The 20,746-nt window shown below is 36.3% G+C and overlaps 1 protein-coding gene across 6 annotated transcripts in view; it reads right to left on the bottom strand.

Moving 5' to 3' along the window:
* Positions 1-243: 243 nt before the first annotated feature.
* LOC144448494 (small ribosomal subunit protein uS12m-like) overlaps positions 244-20,746 on the bottom strand; it is a 55,384-nt gene continuing 34,881 nt past the window's right edge. For 3 of the 6 annotated variants that reach the window (XM_078138759.1, XM_078138767.1, XM_078138775.1), the window contains exons 2-3: positions 17,671-17,752; positions 244-1,429 (exon numbers count right to left, since the gene is read on the bottom strand). In XM_078138759.1, coding sequence (XP_077994885.1) covers positions 1,008-1,429; positions 17,671-17,731 — 483 coding nt within the window. In that variant the 5' untranslated portion in view covers positions 17,732-17,752 and the 3' untranslated portion in view covers positions 244-1,007. Of the gene's footprint in view, positions 1,430-8,628; positions 8,691-11,170; positions 11,258-11,611; positions 11,712-17,670; positions 17,753-20,746 lie in introns of those variants that run through there. The other 3 variants (XM_078138783.1, XR_013482104.1, XR_013482105.1) reach the window with 3 other exon arrangements.

Below are 20,746 nucleotides of genomic sequence, written 5' to 3'. Positions count from 1 at the left end.
CTTTGTATCAGTTTGCATACCTGGTCAGGTTCAAGTCCTAGCTGTAAGTGCAGGCTGCATGTCTTTGATTGTTAATCTGTTTCCAGACCTTGAACCCACAGGGGTTTGTTAATTCTTAGTAATGAATAAGGGGGTTGTGTCACTATGTTTATTACAAAGTGTGGTTTGTACATTACCTCAAGAAAAATTGCAGTTTACTAAAACAAGAACTTTTATTATCAATTTTCATGAATATTTTCTTCAGTCTTTTATAACATCAGTGAATCATCAGTGAAACAATTTTTTGTATTTCATCTCTATCAGTGTTTTGCCATTTTGGAAAAATCCAACTGAAGTAGATCAACCATTGTTTAAATTGTAATCACTGAGTTATGTTACATGAGAGTACTTTATATTCTACACATCACTTGTATAGTTCATTGAAATACAACACAAAATGCCTGCTAATGATTTTCTCTGAAAGGTCAAAATCATTATCAGTCTCATGTGTATAGACTATTAAATTCAACATGCAATAAATATCACTTATCAACCTGATCATGTGTTATTGAGCTTGACAAATAATACTGACTTTTACACACACACACACACACACACACCACCACCACCACCAACCCATTAGGTATAATCTTGCGGTTGAAAACACCAGGTGTACATAAAAATAGACTGTTGACAATTGCTGGTGTTTGCTTTTTATTTTTTATTTTTTTAAAATGTTGCTGTATATTTTGTATGGTTTACTGTAATTATAACTGTTAACATTTTAAGGGAAACTAAGTACTAGTCTAATACACAAGCTACTCTCAACAGTAAATAGTTATTAACATGATTACTGTTATATTATTTGTGTTTCAGGGATAAAGCAAGAATTTCACATCAAACCACACACGATGATGTTTTAATACCTTTTTACAATTTTATTTTGTCTATTTCTACCACTCCATAACAATTAGATATAGTTGTGGTTTACAAACTACAACTGGTTGACATTTTATATTTTAGGTCTTTTATCGCTTGGTTTTCTTTACAACATGACTACAGTCATACTTTCCTCTGATAATGGTATGTTTGACACCAGGCAAATCTTGTGTTCTTCCACCTTCCACTAACACTATATTGTGTTCTTGTAAATTATGTCCTATGCCTGGTATAAATGCAATGACTTCCTTCCCATTGGTCAACCGCACCTTAGCACACTTCCGATTGGCAGAGTTAGGTTTTCTTGGCTTTCGTATAAGTGTTTTCAATACAACACCTTTTATCTGTGGTCTATGATCCATGGGATGTTTAGCATAGGGGTTTTCTTTCTTTTTGAATGGTCCTCTTCTGTGTAGTTGATTGACTGAGATGCTGCGAATAGGTTGAATACCATTTGCTGCTGGTAGAGGGATACTGAGGCATCCATTAGGTCTGACAACTACTGAAACACCTACATAGAAAAATAGAAATGAAGAAGATAAGTGGTCCAGTATAACTTGCATTTTCCAAAACCGTATTTATTTAATGTTTTGTAAGGGGGGATTACATACCCTTTGTGTTCACATTTTTCCTAAAATTTAGCTTGGACAAACAAAATATGGTGATTGGTGCCAGCAACCCAGAAATAGACTTGTATGAATTGTTGTTTTTGCCTTTGTTACCATACCATAACGAGAACAATATCAATCATGAAGTGAAAACACAATAACCATGATAGTAGCATTCCATAGTATCTTACTATTGGGATGGGGGTGGGGGGAATGGGGGTACCACTGGTCAAGTCTGGTGTGGTCAATGCTGGCAACCCCCAGACCCCATCATTTTAGACCCATTTTGACCCAAAACCAATACCCCATTTTAGATCATATAAATTTTTAGAAGACCCCATTGTAGATCAAAATACATAATCACCAATATGTAAATGTCAACCAGCGAATTAGCGAGAGAAAATTCTGTGGGAAATTGCCTGAAATTTGGAACTAGTCGAGAATTTAGTATGAGGTTCCTTCCAGGACCCCATTTTAAATATTATGATTTTTCATGGTTGATGGCGGCCTTTTTTAATTTTACTGATCTATGCAAATTTGTGCAAATATGCAACCTCTTGCAAAAAAGATGGACCATTGCTGCTAGAAAAAAAAATGTCTTGGCAGAGAAATGATGCACTAGTTCGAGTATACTGTTCAACCTCCTAGTACCTCTCCAACCAGGACACTTGTCAGATCATGATAAACATTTTCAAACACGTCAGGGACCAGTCAGTTTTGTTGGCATGTGGTACATATATATATTTGTTCTTGTCTGTTTCTTTCATAATTTTTTTAAATATTACGTCCTGTAAGGGTTCAAACATAACTACACACAAGTCATTGAGAATGACATAGTCCCCGCTATAATTGGGTTTTAAGGAATTATCACTACTCTGATCACGCAACAACATTTGTGAACCTAAAACAAACAGACTTAGATATGTTGTGTGTGCTTGTTGGACATGGAATATGCCTCCAACAATAAAGGATTGGTTGGGTATGGGGGATCATATCACGATGAAAATGGAGTCTGAGTTATGGCTTTGGACATGGAAAATTCACAAACAAAATGGCTGCCAGGCAGCCATATTGGATCGTATCACGACGAAAATGGATATGCACATGTATGTCATAGAACACTGTCCTAATACCAACTTTGAATGAGATCTGTTCAAGCATGTCTGAGTTATGGCTTTGGACATGAAAATTCACAAACAAAATGGCTGCTAGGCGGCCATATTGGATTGTATCATGACAACAATGAATATACACATGTATGTCATAGAACACTGTCCTAATACCAACTTTGAATGAGATCTGTTAAAGCATGTCTGAGTTATGGCTCTAGACAGGGAAAATTCGCAAACAAAATGGTTGCTAGGTGGCCATATTGGATCGTATCATAAAACAAATTGACGTGCATATGTATGCCATAGTATGTTGCCCCTGTACCAAGTTTGAAAAAAATCGGTCCAGGCATCTCCAAGAAACAGCTGCGGACGGACGCACGCATGCACGGACGGACAGACGGAACCCAATCCATAAGACTAATAAAATTATACACATGTATTAACGAGTGTGAAGCTACCATCATATTCATATTCATCTTCACTTTCAAAAGTTGACCTCTACGATCAATGTGAATATGATGATAGCTTACACATTCATCATCAGATTCGAAGTACTTCCGAATGGGTACGAACATGCGTTCGGCAAATCACATATCCTTCATTGGCAGGTTGAAATCATGTGATTGTAATTACTTTTCACTTGATTTGCCTGGATTTGCATGCTCTCTTGTTATTTTTGCCAGAGTATCCAATTTGCACCATGAATTATTGTTGTCATGGACAATTATTTTTCACAATCGATTGCGTTGACCGATCCCGGTAATTGTGGTCTTGACAACACTTTTTTTGTGTAAATTTCACCAGTGTAAGTGTTAAGTAGGGTTTCAAAGATAGTGGCACTGCGGGAAATCAAAACATACCCAGCCAGGCCGTATTTTATTACATTACTCATACAGGTTTTTTGTACACCCAAAATACTGATATTTCATTTTCAAAGATATGGGAAAGGCATACTAAACATCCAAATTAGTTTTTTATATGACAACACTAATTCATGGTGCAAATTGGATACTCTGGCAAAAATAAGAAGAAAGCATGCAAATCCACGCTAATCAAGTGAAAAGTAACTACAATCACATGATTTCAACCTGCCAATGAAGGATTTGTGATTTGCCGAACGCTTGTTCGTACCCATTCGGATGTGCTGGGGTAAATGTTTGGCTGTTTCACAATCGGTGCTTCTTTTATCTTGCACTTGGGGCAAAAGTGAACTTGAAGGTTTTGTAATGGTAATCTTCATACTACTAGATAGTTTATAAAAGAACTTAATCTAAATTGTTCTAGTCTCTTCAGTATGAATTTGTCAGAAGGGATGAATATACTTCCTATTTCGGACACTACATGTATCGACGCAACAAATCAAATTCAAGTTTCTATTGTACACTAGGTACATGACCTCCTAAAGAGCTCTAACATACCAGTAACTTTACTATACATGCATTATCAATGCCCCTATACCAATGATACAGGCCCACTTTTATAACATGGAAAACTTATTTAAGTTATATATTACTTTAGCTTTTCGAAGCTTGGCAATATTACCTCAGAGGCTATGAATAACCTAAAAATTGCCTAAATAGAAACAAAAAACTCCTGATCTGGCAGGATTCATTCATTAAACCAACAATAAGATTCACCAAAATTGGTAAAAAACTTATATATAATTATTGCTGTACATAAAAAGAGAGCTAAATTTCTCAAGAAATGTTCACTGGATATAAATAAAAATACCGCCAATGGCGTTGTAGCACAAAATTCCATTTTTAAAAATGTTTATCCATATGGTAGTCCATGCTAAAGGCCCGGTTACACGATGCAACTCGACTAGCAACGCACCAAGCAATTCGTCGCATGCGACGAATTGCATCGTGTACTCGCCTCGTCGCAGGGTCTTGCGATGTTGCAAGGTGCGTCGCAAGGAAACCGACATGTCGGTTTCCTTGCGACGCGTCGCAAGTTGCTTCTCGAGTTGCTTCGTGAGTTGCACCGTGTAACCACTTCGTTGCGTCGCAAGCAATAACCTTTGACATATACCTACGTGTCAAATGACGTTCAATGTTATGGCCGCCATGTTTTTAGTATAAATATTCTATTTCAGCAAGTATTTTTTTATATCATTTCGATTTATCACCACGATTCCCACTTATAAATAGTATACAATGTCTATGAATGCTTGATTTCCGCTGAATATCATTTTATTTCCAACTTGAATGCAAGTAGCGACATCGGAAAGATCAACATTGCCCTAAACGAACTTCGAATTGAATAGAGTTTTACTATCGATACCTCAACAAGTTTTCAGTCACTTTATTCGTAAATATTAGCAATTTCATAGCATTTTTGCCAAATTCCTGCCACTAGAAGACTTGACCTCGATGACCTGAAACTTTTATATATTTACGCATGTGCAACAGTTAGCTCTTGCGACTCACCATGCAACTAGTTGCATCGTGTACGCGCTCCCGTCGCAGTTGCAAGCCTCGTCGCATGCGACGAATTGCTTCATGAGTTGCATTGTGTAACTGGGCCTTAACAATAAGTGTTCATTTGGTGAATGACTATCCAGTTGCCTATCCAACCATGTTGCTATCTTTACGACATATGCTATCATTTGGCTGTTGCTATGGACGTGGTCTTGTTGCTAGGCATATTTACATACATTTTTTGAATGTTTATTCAATTGTCTATTAATCCCCATTGTTATCTTCACAATATATGTGATCATTTGGCTGTTGCTATGGGCGTGGTCTTGTTGCTAGGCACACTTGCATACATTTTTTGAATGTTTATTCATTTGTCTTTCTATTCCTGTTATCTTTGCAATATATGTGATCATTTGGCTGTTGCTATGGGCGTGGTCTTGTTGCTAGGCATATTTACATACATTTTTTGAATGTTTATTTAATTGTCTATTAATCCCCTTTGTTATCTTTGCAATATATGTGATCATTTGGCTGTTGCTATGGGAGTGGTCTTGTTGCTAGGCACATTTGCATACATTTTTTGAATGTTTATTCATTTGTCTTTCTATTCCTGTTATCTTTGCAATAAACATGATTATTTGGCTGTTGCTATGGGCGTGGACTTGTTACTAGGCAAATTTACATACATTTTTTGAACGTTTATTCAATTGTCTATTAATCCCTGTTGTTATCTTTGTGAAATACACGACAGTTTGGCTGTTGCTATGGGCGTGGTCATGGTTGCTATGGTATTTGCATACATTTTTTGAATGTTTACTCATTTGCCTAACATATGATGTTGTTATTTGACCAAAATATACTGGCATTTGGTTGTTGCTAAGGGCGCAGTCATGGTCACTAGGGCCAATTTTGTCAAAATGTTTTGAAGAATAACACTCAGAAACATCTCACCAAGTTTCAGACTCGGTGACCAAGTACTTTTTGAGATATAAGTTTTTGACCAAAAATGGAATCATGGTATGCTTCATATTTCTTTGTCCATACATCCCTAGATACATTCCCATTAAATTTCAGCCCAATCTGCTCAGTAGTTTTGGAATTATAGATTTTTAACCAAAAAGACACATTTTTAGCCCTAATTTGCATATCACTGATGGAATCATCCCGTCATGAACAAATCTTACTTTACACCCCCTTAAGAATGTTCCCACCAAATTTCGCACCAATCTGCCCAGTAGTTTCTGAGTTTAAGTTTTTTGACCAAAAATCACATTTTTTGACCCAAATCACACACCTGTGATGCGATCATTTTGACTTGAACATTTTCCCAACTAGACACCCAAGGTAATGGACCCACCAAATATCGTGGCAATCGGTTCAGCGGTTTTTTACTTTAAGTTGTTTACACACACACGCACATCCACACACACACACACAGACAGACAGACAGACAGATGCCGGGCGATCCCTATAGCACTACTGAACCTCAGTTCAGTTGTGCTAAAAACGAGACAATCTATTTTAAAATACAATATGGAGGTAAATACAATATCATACAAGAATATACCAACCATGCAAATATTGTGTGCATGCATTCACATGTTATCACTGCAAATTCTATTTTATCAGGAGTTTATCTTGATTATGATGTAACAACTGAAAGTTAAATTCAATGCACAGCTCACATTTGTATCGTAAACAGTGTGAATGGGAAGTTTGACAATTTTTTTTTCATATTTTTATGAATTCATTGGAGGTGGATGTCTGAGGAATCATGTAGTTTTCTATTTACCAAAAAAAAATATAAATGTAACTGTAAAATTTTTAATATGATACGACTTGATTTATCAAGAAGTTGCTAACTTTTATTGGTGTATTTTGACTAAAAGATTACTCACCTGGCCTTTAGTTTTAAGTTACATAGAACTTCACTTTTTTATTATTTATTTTGGCCCTAACAAGCCTTGCCTATTCTTCATAGTTTGAAATCTTAAAAACATCTCTGACATATGCTGAAAAACGACTTCAGCAGTTTTAACTGGACAAAAGCATTGTTGCTCAGCTCTACCAATGACTCACAGCACATTGACTTGTGATAAAGACTAGGTTGATTGGGAGGGTAAGAAGTGATTGAATAATATACATTTGATTAGCTTGTATTTTCAATCTTCTCTTCATGACACTTCAAAGTTTGCATGGGTACAGTCAAAGTACAACCTGCACTTGCAGTCACAGCTAACCTCTAGGTTACATAAGAAGATTGGTGAATATACTAGTAACAGTAACGAACACACAAATGCACCACAAGTGATAACATCACACCATTGTACAGGACAGTGACACAATCTATCAATTACAAAACCATTAAGAACAAAATGTGTGAGAGCCATCATAGATGATTTGAACTGCTCAGTCTATACTTTCTTTGTAGAAAGGACATGCCATTAATGATTTTACTACATTGTAGCTTTACCTACTAAATTTGTATACATGAAATATAAATCACATATCAGCTTCATCACTGATCTTTCTTTATCTTTGACAATAATAATTAATATATGTTGATGCTGAAGTATTTCCTCTATCTTTAAAGATTTATTTCAATAAGTGCTTACCTCGTTTCTCAGTGTTTTGACCACTATGGTATATATATGTGTCCCTAGTATGTATGATACCATCTGTGTTTGCGCTAACAATTGCCAAATTCGCAAACGCGAACTCATATTCAATTTGACGAAAATATTTTATGCTTTGTTCGCCACAGTGGCGAACAGAAATTCTCGCTCGATCTTGACGGTAAAATGATCGTTCACAACACATACTTCGTGGTAATTCTGGCAGTTGCCATCATGAGGAGTTTTTAGCAGGGCGTGGTGCCCTGGTATTGATGGCCAGCGCACTGCTTTAATGTTTTGTGCCCAGTTTCAAATGTTGTGACACCGTCGTGCCATGTACGGTAACGTGTTTCCCCTCCACTGTCCACGATCCATGAATACACGTAACAAACATGATGCTTTAGACTTTCGACTTGTATTCTTCAACGTCGTCAAAAAAGTTTAACAAACTCATATACCTTTTGATAAAGTAGGGATGCTGTGTCTGATCATTAGTTTTTTGTTCAAATTTACTCTAAAAACATTTATAGGTTAATAGTTGGTTCAACCAGGGCGACTGCATACACAATTCCAACATGGCAAGTACATGTAATGACGTCACAAAATCTCGCGAGTTTTTGAAGTCGTCCATAGTAAGTAAGTCTCACATATCACGAGATTTCGGCCAGCTACGACAACATGTAGGTACGGTATATGTGACATCCCTGCACAAACTTTTTAATGTTTTTTTAAAGTCTACTCTTCTCTGGGCATTTAGTTTGAAATAATTGTAGCTTTCCTGACAAAACTAATCATATGTATTGTTTGAAATAAGGCGTAAAAAAAAGAAGAATTGTGGGGTTCTGATTACATTCAATTTTAAAATTGGTAGATTTTTTGTTTAATTTTTAATTTTTTTTTTTCATTTGTGAGTATGTAGTTCAGGTAGTTATGTTTTTCTGTTGTTTTCATATGGTCTCTGTGTTATGGGCTTCTTCTCATCAGATGTACAGTTGATGTCAGTTTCCGCATCCACTATTTGTTGCGAAACACAAAAGAAAGAAAAGTTTAGGGTCGGCTTGAAAAACTAGGTGGGGTCGGGTAACCGGATTCAACCAACTTTTTTTATTTGGCCTAACAATTGAAATAATTTTAGCTTTCCTGACAAAACTAATCATATATATTGTTTGAAATAATTTTAGCTATCCTGACAAAACTAACCACAATTGGTGTGGGGAACACTGATAGTGATCTGGTCACATGTATCAATGTCAAAGTATAAGTGGTTACCACAAACATATGTACTGTTGTAAAAGCTTTATTTACAGGGAGTTGTTGCGATAAACAAAACATTGAACATACCTTTGTTGTAGTAGTATTTATAAAAATTTTGAATGCTCATGGCAAAGAATGAATTTGCAAACTTGAAGTATGAAATTATTATTAAACAAAATTTTAGCTAATCAGTTTTCAATTTGGCTGATTGAAATTGGTTAACATTAGCCAAAATGACTAATGGTTTTCAAAACCTAACACAGACCAGGACTATCTGTGATAGAAATGATGATCTTACAACATAAACAGAATCTACATATATTGGATGATTATCTTGTGTATCTTCACTGACATCTGACAAAACAATGTTGAACTTGAAGCTTGTCAACAATATTAAAACAGTTGTAGCCTACCATGGAAGTGGTTGATACATGTACTTCTATGCCTGTACTGAATACTTTCCTAGCACAAACACAGCATTTTTTAAAAATACCGCCAATGGCGTTGTAGCACAACTGTAGTTTTTAAAAATGTTTATCCATATGCTAGTCTATGCTAACAATAGGTGTTTATTTGCTGAATAACTATCCAGTTGCCTATCCAACCATGTTGCTATCTTTACGATAAATGCTATCATTTGGCTGTTGCTATGGGCGTGGTCATGTTGTTAGATATATTTGCATACATTTGTGTATGTTTTTGTTCACTTGTGTATGAATTCCTGATATTGTCTTTGCAATATAAGTGATCATTTGGCTGTTGCTATGGGCGTGGTCTTGTTGCTAGGAAAATTTACATACATTTTTTGAATGTTTATTCAATTATCTATTAAACCCTGTTATCTTTGTGAAATACACCACCTTTTGGCAGTTGCTATGGGCGTGGTCATGGTTGCTAGGGTATTTGCATACATTTTTTGAATGTTTACTCACTTGCTTACCAGAAGATGTTGTTATTTGACCAAAATATACTGCCATTTGGTTGTTGCTAAAGGGCGTGGTCATGGTCGCTAGGGCCAATTTTGTCAAAATGTTTTGAAGAAAATCTGCAGAATAACAGTTTCAGAAACATCTCGCCAAGTTTCAGACTAATTGACCAAGTACTTTTTGAGATATAAGTTTTTGACCAAAAATGAACATTTTTACACCTAATTTGCATATCACTCATGGAATCATGGTATGCTTAATATTTCTTCGTCCATACATCCCTAGATACATTCCCATTAAATTTCAGCCCAATCTGCTCAGTAGTTTTAGAATTATAGATTTTTAACCAAAAAGACACATTTTTAGCCCTAATTTGCATATCACTGATGGAATCATCCCGTCATGAACAAATCTTACTTTACACCCCCTTAAGAATATTCCCACCAAATTTCGCACCAATCTGCCCAGTAGTTTCTGAGTTTAAGTTTTTTGACCAAAAATCACATTTTTTGACCCAAATCACACACCTGTGATGCGATCATTTTGATTTGAACAATTTCCCAACTAGACACCCAAAGTAATGGACCCACCAAATATCGTGGCAATCGGTTCAGCAGTTTTTGACTTTAAGTTGTTTACACACACACACACATCCACACACACACACACACACACACACACACACACACACAGACAGACAGACGCCGGGCGATCCCTATAGCACTACTGAACAAGTTCAGTTGTGCTAAAAATGAGTTCCATGAAATTCATATGACATTGCCCTTCTCGCTCAGCATACCACAAATCAAAACCACAATAGTGTCACTGGTACCATATGTTAGGAAGAGGCGCCAAATTTCAAGATGTCGTCAGTCGATGTGTAATAATAATGTGTAGTGATGATACAAAAATCGTCCATACACACGTAACACCACACATTACGGGAAAAAAACTCAAACGACAGAAAAAATACTCAAGACATATAACATCACAAAATATGATGATAAAATCACAAGGAATACATCTAAATCGGTTACAATGACTTTAAAATTGATTAACATGTCAAAAATTGATGACAAAATTACATTTCAGGGTCACAAAGCTAACTTACTGAGTTGTGTTGTAAATAGCTGCAATAATTGTAGCGTTTGATGTGATTTTGAGGGTTTTTTCATCTGTTTTTGTGCCTTTTTTTGTTCTGAAGTTTAATCCGAATCAAACGCTACAATTCCTCTTACACAAACGCAAATAGACTGAACCGATTCAGATCTGAATCAAATGTTGGGCTGATTTTTCTGTTAAATTATGCCTTACCTGGCAAAATATCGGTCATTTCCTAACGCCAACATTAATTACAGAGCCTTCAAGACCCAAGAAGTGTTCAGAGGTACCCCAATTCCGTCAAAAACGGCAAATATAGCAAGGCATGTAGCATTTTGAAATGGGCGGTACACTGACACCTCGCTCACGTTTTCAATGAGGTCTTGTCTATTTGCATTTGCTTTAGAGGAATTGTAGCGTTTGATTCGGGTTAAACTTTGGAACGAAAAAACCCTCAAAATCACATCAAACGCTACAATTATTGCAGCTATGTTGTAAACAGCTGAAGACTCCAACACGTCGAAGTTCTTTGTTGTACTGTCAAACATTGCACGGCGGAATCATGTTTATCATCTTGTCGGAGTAAGATAGGAATATGGATCATTAAAATAGTTTGTTGAATCGATAATTTATGGCATTTTAAATACAATTTTCGGCAATTATAAATGACGATCGCACTCCGCCACTTATGTCGGCAGCAGCCATGTTGTTTTTGACAGAGATTTGTTTGGTTGTTTGAAATTATTTCCTCCACCTAAGTTGCCGCAAAGGTCGTATGCACAGGTGTAGGCACAGGGGACCAGGAACCGTGTGACAAACAAAAAAAAAAACCCCAAAAAACAAATAAATAAATAAACTATCAAATAAATGACAAATGAACAAGCAAACGAACGACAAGTATAGGGACAAATAAAATAATTAAATAAACCAGCAAATAAACAGATACTTGTGGGATATACCTAGATACGTTTTTTGTACCCATCACTATAAAAAAACACAAGGGTTCACTCAAGGTCTTTCTCTGTCCCTCTTTTCAAGCCTCAAAAACACCCAAATCAATCTTAAATGACAATAAACATTCAGTATACGTAATTTACAGGACTCTGGCCTCTCGATTCAGCTAAAATGTTTACCTTTCATCACACATGGACTACAAATTTCGGTGATTTAAAAATCAATTTCCACCATCTCCATCGCAGTATTCATATGTGTTAATTATAGGCAACATCCCGGTATTTGAATTCAGTTTAAATACTGCTTCATGCCCTCCAAGTATCTGTTATTTGCTGGTTTATTTAATTAATTTTACCGAACAAACGTTGATTTTTATGGTAACCACATACTGAAAAATACTGCCAATGGCGTTGTAGTACAACTGTATAGTTTTTAAAAACGTTTATCCATGTGCTAGTCCATGCTAACACTAGGTCACGGTGTTCATTTGTTGAATGACTATCGAGTTGCCTATCCAACCATGTTGCTATCTTTACGATATATACAGTAAAGATCAAGCATAATGGGAGATTGTGCATGAACTGCGCTCGCATCTTCAAAGCATTATGCTGGAAAACTTCATGAACAATGCTCTTGGGGATTAGTGTATGTAAACAGCATTCAATTTGCACCTTTGAGGTGTCCACAGAGCATCTCATTAAGGGGCGTCATCGAAATCAAAAGCATCGTAATTACGCGTCGTAACGAGTAAAGACGAGTAGCTACTAGTAGTTACGATGTACTACGGTGAATATTCATAAGTCTCAACGCATATTCATGTACTTTAGGTTGTAGACAATAAAAAGTAAACACCTATTGTCTGTTTATTCATGAGCCCAAACTACGACCATTTACGCGTAGTCTTCATCGTGAAAAAAATAACGAAACAAAAAGATTTTCTTTCCTGTGCAAATCAGTTTCACGCTTACTTTTTTCAATGTTATTTGTTATTCATTCGATGCCTTCTAAGTTCTATGGCATTCGTACAGTCGGCTAGTCAACTAAGTGTTTCAGATATATTCAGATGTTTACCTAATATGTCTTGCCTAAAAATACCTTGAAGAAGAATTTTTATTCGAAACGTCGGATTTTACATCTATTTATTCGGACTGCCTCACAAGTTCCTTATGCACTTCTCGGCTGGTCAACAAACATGTCGACCATTTTCGTCTGGCTGGTCAACGGTGCATTGATCGTGTTAGATTCTAGTCACAGGATTCGTCAGTCGAATTCGAACATTGTCCACAAAAACAAATTAAAAACTAAAGCTTGTCTCGCACTAATATATCATTTGATTTGATTGATTTAGAAGTCACATAAAAAGGTTTTGTTTCTTCAAAATTTTGAGGAAAAACGTCATTTATATAACGAAATTTCGGGCTACGAATAACTGAATACGTTCATCACTTGCGTCTCTATGTTTATATATCTACCGACAACATGCATTACGCCACGTGTTGCCGAACATTGCGATTTCTCAACTCAACCCCATCATTTAGGAATGTTACTGTACCGAGAAACATAAAAAAATAGTTGTTGTTTTAGAATATATAAAACAAATCCCGTTATTCGATGATATAAAAGTCAAAACTGCACTTCCACAACCCGGAAATTCAACAGCATTTTTTGGCCCTACCATGGCCGTCAAGCGTGAGCTTGTAAGTTGTACTGTTAGTTTGTCGGCCGTGCAAAAAACAAAAAAGAAAGTCTAACCGCGATTGATGCTTTGAGAGTCACACAATTGTACGTTAATCTTCCTCAAAGATTTACTGTTAACCCAGGACTGTTACAATATTACGTCCATGCGTCCATCACAATAAATTTCGAATACATACCGTCCTGTTCGTGAAAAGATTTACTGAATATTGAAACTTTGATTTCGTGCGTATCTTATTGTTGTTTTTTTTTTATGAATATCGCCCATGAACTTGCACTCATAAAAACATGTGCAGTACTAGTTTCATCAGCATATTACTGGCTGAGTACGTGGTTTTCTTTGACGATCGAAAATTATGACAAACTACGATCAACTACGATAGAAGACGATGTCATCATTGGAAACACTGAAGGTGAGAATCACTATCTATTGTGTGTTGGCGATAAAAAATTACGTGTATCTACGCATAAAGACGACATCATTAAGGGAAACAAAGAAAGGTAAACTTATTATCTATTGTCAGTTATTCATGAACTTGAACACCTCATTATCTCCCGTTTCTCGTAGTACATCGTAGCTACTAGTAGTTACTAGTCTTTACTCGTAGTGACGCGTAATTACGATGCTTTTGATTTCGATGACGCCCCTAACAGTGCATCAAGTAAACAATGCATCAGCATCTCATTATAAACATTGAATCTTGATAGCAGAGTACATGATTATTACTAAGTCACAAAGAATGTGCACATAAAGTGCTGTTTATTCTGTATGAGAGTAGTCTTGCTGCTAGATGTTCGGGCTTTCTTTCGATGCTAAAACTATAAGCGAACGAAGTTCGCATGTGAGGGCCTGCCCGAACAGTCTAGCGAATGCCATTTTCAGACCGGACATTCAATTGAGATTACGATAAGCGGTGGGTTGGGCCATATATGCATATATATACTTTAATATATTCAAGCTCTGCATGCAGGTGTTGACAAACACATTTACGTCATTACTATGTCTTATCAGTTTATGGTAATTGTGTTTGATGAGTGTGTAGACGTCATTCACACATTTTAGTTAACGCATTGGTGGTTATTTTTACAAGCCCCTCCTTAAGATGAATATGCATGAAAATTTAGCTATTGTCCTCTGTTTGTGCTTGTCGCTAATACGGTTCTCTGATTGGCAGTTATTTATATCCTGATGACATTCGCTAGACCTCGGATGTTCCATCCTCGATAGCGTTGTTCGGCTGTGTGTCGTATTTTATCGGAAGAACATCCGAGGGCTAGCTGATAGACTAGTATGAGAGATGCGAGCATTGTTCCATGTAGATGCTTTGATGATGCAAGAACAACAGTGCATCAATGCATAGTTAGCACCCCAATTGTGCAAGAATGATCCTTTTGTGATCAATGCGCACTCAGGTGATGTGCTATGTGAGCTGCACTGTATGCTATCATTTGGCTGTTGCTATGGGCGTGGTCATGTTGTCAGATATATTTGTATACATTTGTGTATGTTTTTGTTCACTTGTGTATGAATTCCTGATATTATTTTTGCAATATACATAATCATTTGGCTGTTGCTATGGGCGTGGTCTTGTTGCTAGGCATATCTACATACATTTTTTGAATGTGTATTCAATTGTCTATCAATTCCTGTTGTTATCTTTGTGAAATACACGAAGATTTGGCTGTTGCTATGGGCGTGTTCATGGTTGCTAGGGTATTTGCATACATTTTTTGAATGTTTACTCATTTGCCTACCAGATGATGTTGTTATTTGACCAAAATATACTGCCATTTGGTTGTTGCTAAGGGCGTGGTCATGGTCGCTAGGGCCAATTTTGTCAAAATGTTTTGAAGAAAATCTGCAGAATAACACTTTCAGAAACATCTCACCAAGTTTAAGACTCGGTGACCAAGTACTTTTTGAGATATAAGTTTTTGACCAAAAATGAACATTTTTACACCTCATTTGCATATCACTCATGGAATCATTGTATGCTTAATATTTCTTCGTCCATACATCCCTAGATGCATTACCATTAAATTTCAGCCCAATCTGCTCAGTAGTTTTGGAATTATAGATTTTCAACCAAAAAGACACATTTATTTTTAGCCCTAATTTGCATATCACTGATGGAATCATCATGTCATGAACAAATCTTACTTTACATCCCCTTAAGAATGTTCCCACTAAATTTCACACTCAGTTCAGTTGTGCTAAACGGACATTTTTTTTATCCAAATCACAAACCAGTGATGCGATCATTTTGCTTTGAACAATTTTCCAAATAAAAGTAATGTCCACACTAAATACCAAGGCAATCTGTCTTGTGACTGTTGGGTTTAAGTCATCCACAGACACACATACATACACACAGACAGACGGACATACAACGCACCATGCCTATAGAACTACTGAACCTTATCAGTTCAGTTGTGTTAAAAAGAGGAAAAATAATGGCGATTTGGAATGTTTTTACTCATATTTTGAGTACAACAGAACCAGTGCTTTAGACATGATGAGTTATCGTAATGTAGAGCAGCTGGCCATGGCATAAAATAGTGCCAATGGCATTGTAGCACAACTGTACAGTTTTTAAAAATGTTTACCCACATGCTGATCCACGCTATAGGTATAGGTGTTCATTTACTGAATGACTATCCAGGTGCCTATCCAACCCTGTTGTTACCTTTGCAATATACAATGTATGCGATCATTTGGCTGTTGCTAGACATATTTGAATACATTTTTTGAATGTTTGTTCACTAGTCTATGAATCCCTAATGTTATCTTTGCAATATACATGATCATTTGGCTGTTGCTATGGGTGTGGTCTTATTGCTAGGTATATTAGGTATATTTGCATACATTTTTGAATGTTTTTTTTCATTATTAATCTGTTATCTTTGCAATATACATGATCAATTGGCTGTTGCTATGGGTGTGGTGTTGTTGCTAGGCACATTTACATACAATTTTTGAATGTTTATTCACTTGTCTATTAATCCCTGTTGTTATCTTTGCAATACATGTGATCGTTTGGCTGTTGTCATAGGCATGGCCATGGTCTTGTTGCTAGGCATATTTACATACACTTTTTGAATGGTTGTTCACTTGTCTAAAAATCCGTTATCTTTGTGAAATACACCACCGTTTGGCTGTTGCTATGGACATGGTCATGGTTGCTAGGGGTATTTTTTTGTTTGTCTCACTGACCAACTATTTTTTGAGATATAAGTTTTTGACCAAAATTCACATTTTTACACATAATTTGCATATCACTGATGAGATCATTATATGCTTAACATTTATTTCTTCATTTATACACCCTAGATGCATTCCCGTTAAATTTCTGCCCAATCTGCTCAACAGTTTTGGAATTATAGGTTTTTGACCAAAATGACATTTTAAACCTAATTTGCATATCACTGATGGAATCATCATGTCGTGAACAATTCTTAATCTAAATACCCCTAAGAATGTTCCCATTAAAATTCAGACTGATCTGCCCAGCAGTTTTTGAGTTTGTTTTTTGACAAAAAATCCCATTTTTATACCCAAATCATACATGGTGTCACCGGTGGTTAGATTATTTTGATTTGAACAATTTCCCAACTAGACACCCAAGGTAAGGGACCCACCAAATATCATGGTAATCGGTTCAGCGTTTTTTGTTTATACACAACACACACGACAGACACTTTGCCATGCGCATGACTATATCACTACTGAATCTTATCGGTTTAGTTGTGCTAAAAACCCATCTTTTAGTTTGAACATGTTCAACCTGGCTTGTGTGTGGTATAATACAGTAAAAGATGTTATTATATATACCTCCAGAAATATCCCCACCAATTTTCAGCTATTCAGCTAGTTGGTTTTGGACTCCAAGTCCAAGCGTTTCCACTAAAAATAACCTTAAAACCTAAATTGCATACCATGACTCTGACCTGATGCACTGAGCAAATACATCATCGGACATTGTGGCAAGAATGTACAAGGTTAAGAATTTCTGTACTTCACTTTCAGTTTTTTGGGAATTTTTAACTTGAAGTACATCACTTACCTGTTGTAACCATTGATAATGGTCTTGTCAGAAGTGAAGAAATAGATCGCAGGCACTGCATGGCTTTTGATGAAAATATCACCTACAATTCAAAAACAGAATTAGAAGTTCATCACATCTGATTAACTTTAATTTTTATCTGTATTTAATGTTGCATGTTTATGCTTGTACAGTGTGTGTATGTGTGTGTATTTGAATGTGTGTGAGTGTGAGTTCACATGTACATACATGTACAACTCACAATCGTACTTAAACAGTCTGAACGACTTACAAGTGACGATTAAAGTCAGACACAAACTTTGAACCATGTGTTTTATTAATTTTCCTGAATTTTAGCAATAAACATTAATTTTCACTGAGATAGTGCTCAGCCCCATGGGGTTGCCATCTTGCACTCAGTGACCCATATGGTTGCCATCTAGCACTCAGTGACCCATATGGTTGCCATCTTGCACTCAGTGACCCATGGGGTTGCCATCTTGCACTCAGTGACCCATGGGGTTGCCATCTTGCAGTGACATGATTTTTTCCTAATCCTGCCCTAGATGGCATCCACTTTTAAACAAGTGGACCTTGTGGTAAAAATAACTTGGCTGTTTAAAAAAATAATTTTGTTACATAAATTGTACAGAAGATGGACAAGGTGAATCTCAAATGTTGTATTAGTTGAGCATTTTCTAGAAAGTTATGCTACAATTAAGAAAAAATAGTGCTAATGGCGTTGTAGCACAACTGTACAGTTTTTATCAATGTTTATGCACATGCTGATCCATGCTAAGCATAGGTGTTCATTTGATGAAATGACTATCCAGTTGTCTATCCAACCATGTCGTTAGCTTTGCAACATACACTATCATTGGCTGTTGCTATAGGCGTGGTTGTGTTGCTCTAGAAATATTTGCATACATTTTTTGAACGTTTGTTCACTTATCTATGAATCCCTGATGTTATCTTTGCAATATACATGATTATTTGGCTGTTGGTATGGGTATGGTCTTGTTGCTAGGTATATTTGCATACACTTTTTAAATGTTTATTCATTGTAAAATACACCACCGTTTGGCTGTTGATATGGGCATGGTCTTGTTGTTAGGCACATTTACATACATTTTTTGATTGTTTATTCACTTGGCTATTCATCGCTGTTATCTTTGCAAAATACATGATCATTTACCTGTTGCTATGGGTGTGGTCTTGTTGCTAGGCAAATTTACATAATTTAAAAAAAAAATGTTTATTCACTTGTCTATTAATCCCTGTTATCTTTCTGAAATACACCACATTTTGGTTGTTGCTATGGTAGGGATATTTGTATACATTTTTTGAATGTTTACTCACTTGCCTACTAGATGATGTTATTTGACCAAACTATACTGCCACTTGGTTGTTGCTAACGGCGTGGTAACTGTTGCTAGGGCCAATTGTGTCATATATTTTGAAGAAAATCTGCAGAATAACACTTCTAGAAACATCTCACCAAGTTTCAGTCTCACTGACCAAGTACTTCTTGAGATACAAGTTTTTGACCAAAAATGAACACTTTTACACCTAATTTGCACATCACTTATGACATCATTGTATCCTTACTAGTGTGCATTTGCAAGCAAAAGCGTAGTTCCAGGGCACAGTTGGGGACATGAAGAGGCGATGATGTTTGGATTGGTGTAAATTGGTCGATAGTGGATATATTGAGGGTAGGATAGTGTGGCAGTGAAACAAGGTTACATACCTAAGGGTTGGGAGACATCTGGTATATTACAGGACTATGGTAGCTGTAACATGTTTGTATGACATGGGCATTTCCCAATAGGTGAGTGTGCAGATTTGACATAGATGTGGTCTATTACTAGGTGCCTTTGAGTGTGGTGGCTGTTTTAACCCTTTGTACACCGTTCGGCGGTAATGTATTTACAACTTGATAATGTAACTCATAGTTTAAAGACATTGCTGAGGGGCCAGCTATCAGATATGAGTAAGCTAGGGAGTCATACACCCATTATGTTATAGTATGTACGTTTGACTGTGTTTGACCCAAGAAAACCGTGATTTTTACATGAATTTTGAGCAAAATTTGTACAAGTTTTTAAAAATAGCGAGAATGCGACCATTACGCACAGATCCGCAGCAGGATGGGGAAGTTTCTAGGCTATTTTTGATGTTTTTGTTGTTGAAAATCAGTGTTCAAGACGTCAGATGACACACATGGGATCAAGGTCCGCCATATTGGAGATTGCAGTGTCAACAAATCGAACCTCGGTCGTAAAATGGCCAGTGTCGTGTCATCGAAGAAGGGTAAGATCAGCTAATCGGAATACTATGATGTCAAAATGGCGATGCTCCGAAATTATGATATGCATTGCTGTATTTATGATCGTCAGCGTGGGCACGGCAATCAAACAAACTGTGCGTTGTAAAGTATTTATCTGAATGATAACAATGTCAACATATTTGACATCGCATATCTGAATGCTATACCTAGAATGCAACGGGACTTGGGATGTCAACACAGACATGTGTTGATGCCAGGTGACCTGAGATAGTGTGCATCGTTGTGCCCTTGAAGGCAAGCAGATAAAATTGGGAGCACTTTTGGAAGACCTCAACACAATCAAGGTAAATATGAATATGTTCAGAATTTTCCATGTGTTGTATTATGAGTGAAATGTATTCGTGTACTCTGTTCAAAACATCCAGAAATGAATTTTGAAAATACTAGACTTAGGTGACCATGTTTTTCTAATTTCCATTTTTTTAGAGTGTCAGATTTTTAGTATGTCATGGTTATTATCTCAAAACAAGCAATATCATTTCTGATACTTCATTTGTATGTTGAGTCAGGTTACACATATCAATTAGTTCAGATCAAAGTAAATGTGTAATAAATTATATAAACAAATTTTAACTTTTCTTGATAAGTGTTCAACTGAATTTCATGAGTATTTACATAAACTATTGAACTATCGAGATAAGTCATCTGCTTAATATGTAATGTTATGTGTGAAGTGTATCTCAGAGGTGGACATTTATGTACAAATATGTTTCATTGAAATAATAGCAAGATATACATAGTTCATTT

Source organism: Glandiceps talaboti, chromosome 2, assembly GCF_964340395.1.
Source record: "Glandiceps talaboti chromosome 2, keGlaTala1.1, whole genome shotgun sequence".
In the NCBI taxonomy this organism is placed as follows: Eukaryota; Metazoa; Hemichordata; class Enteropneusta; family Spengelidae; genus Glandiceps; species Glandiceps talaboti.
Note: the sequence above shows the minus strand (reverse complement) of the source record. Positions and strands in the feature narration are given on the sequence as shown.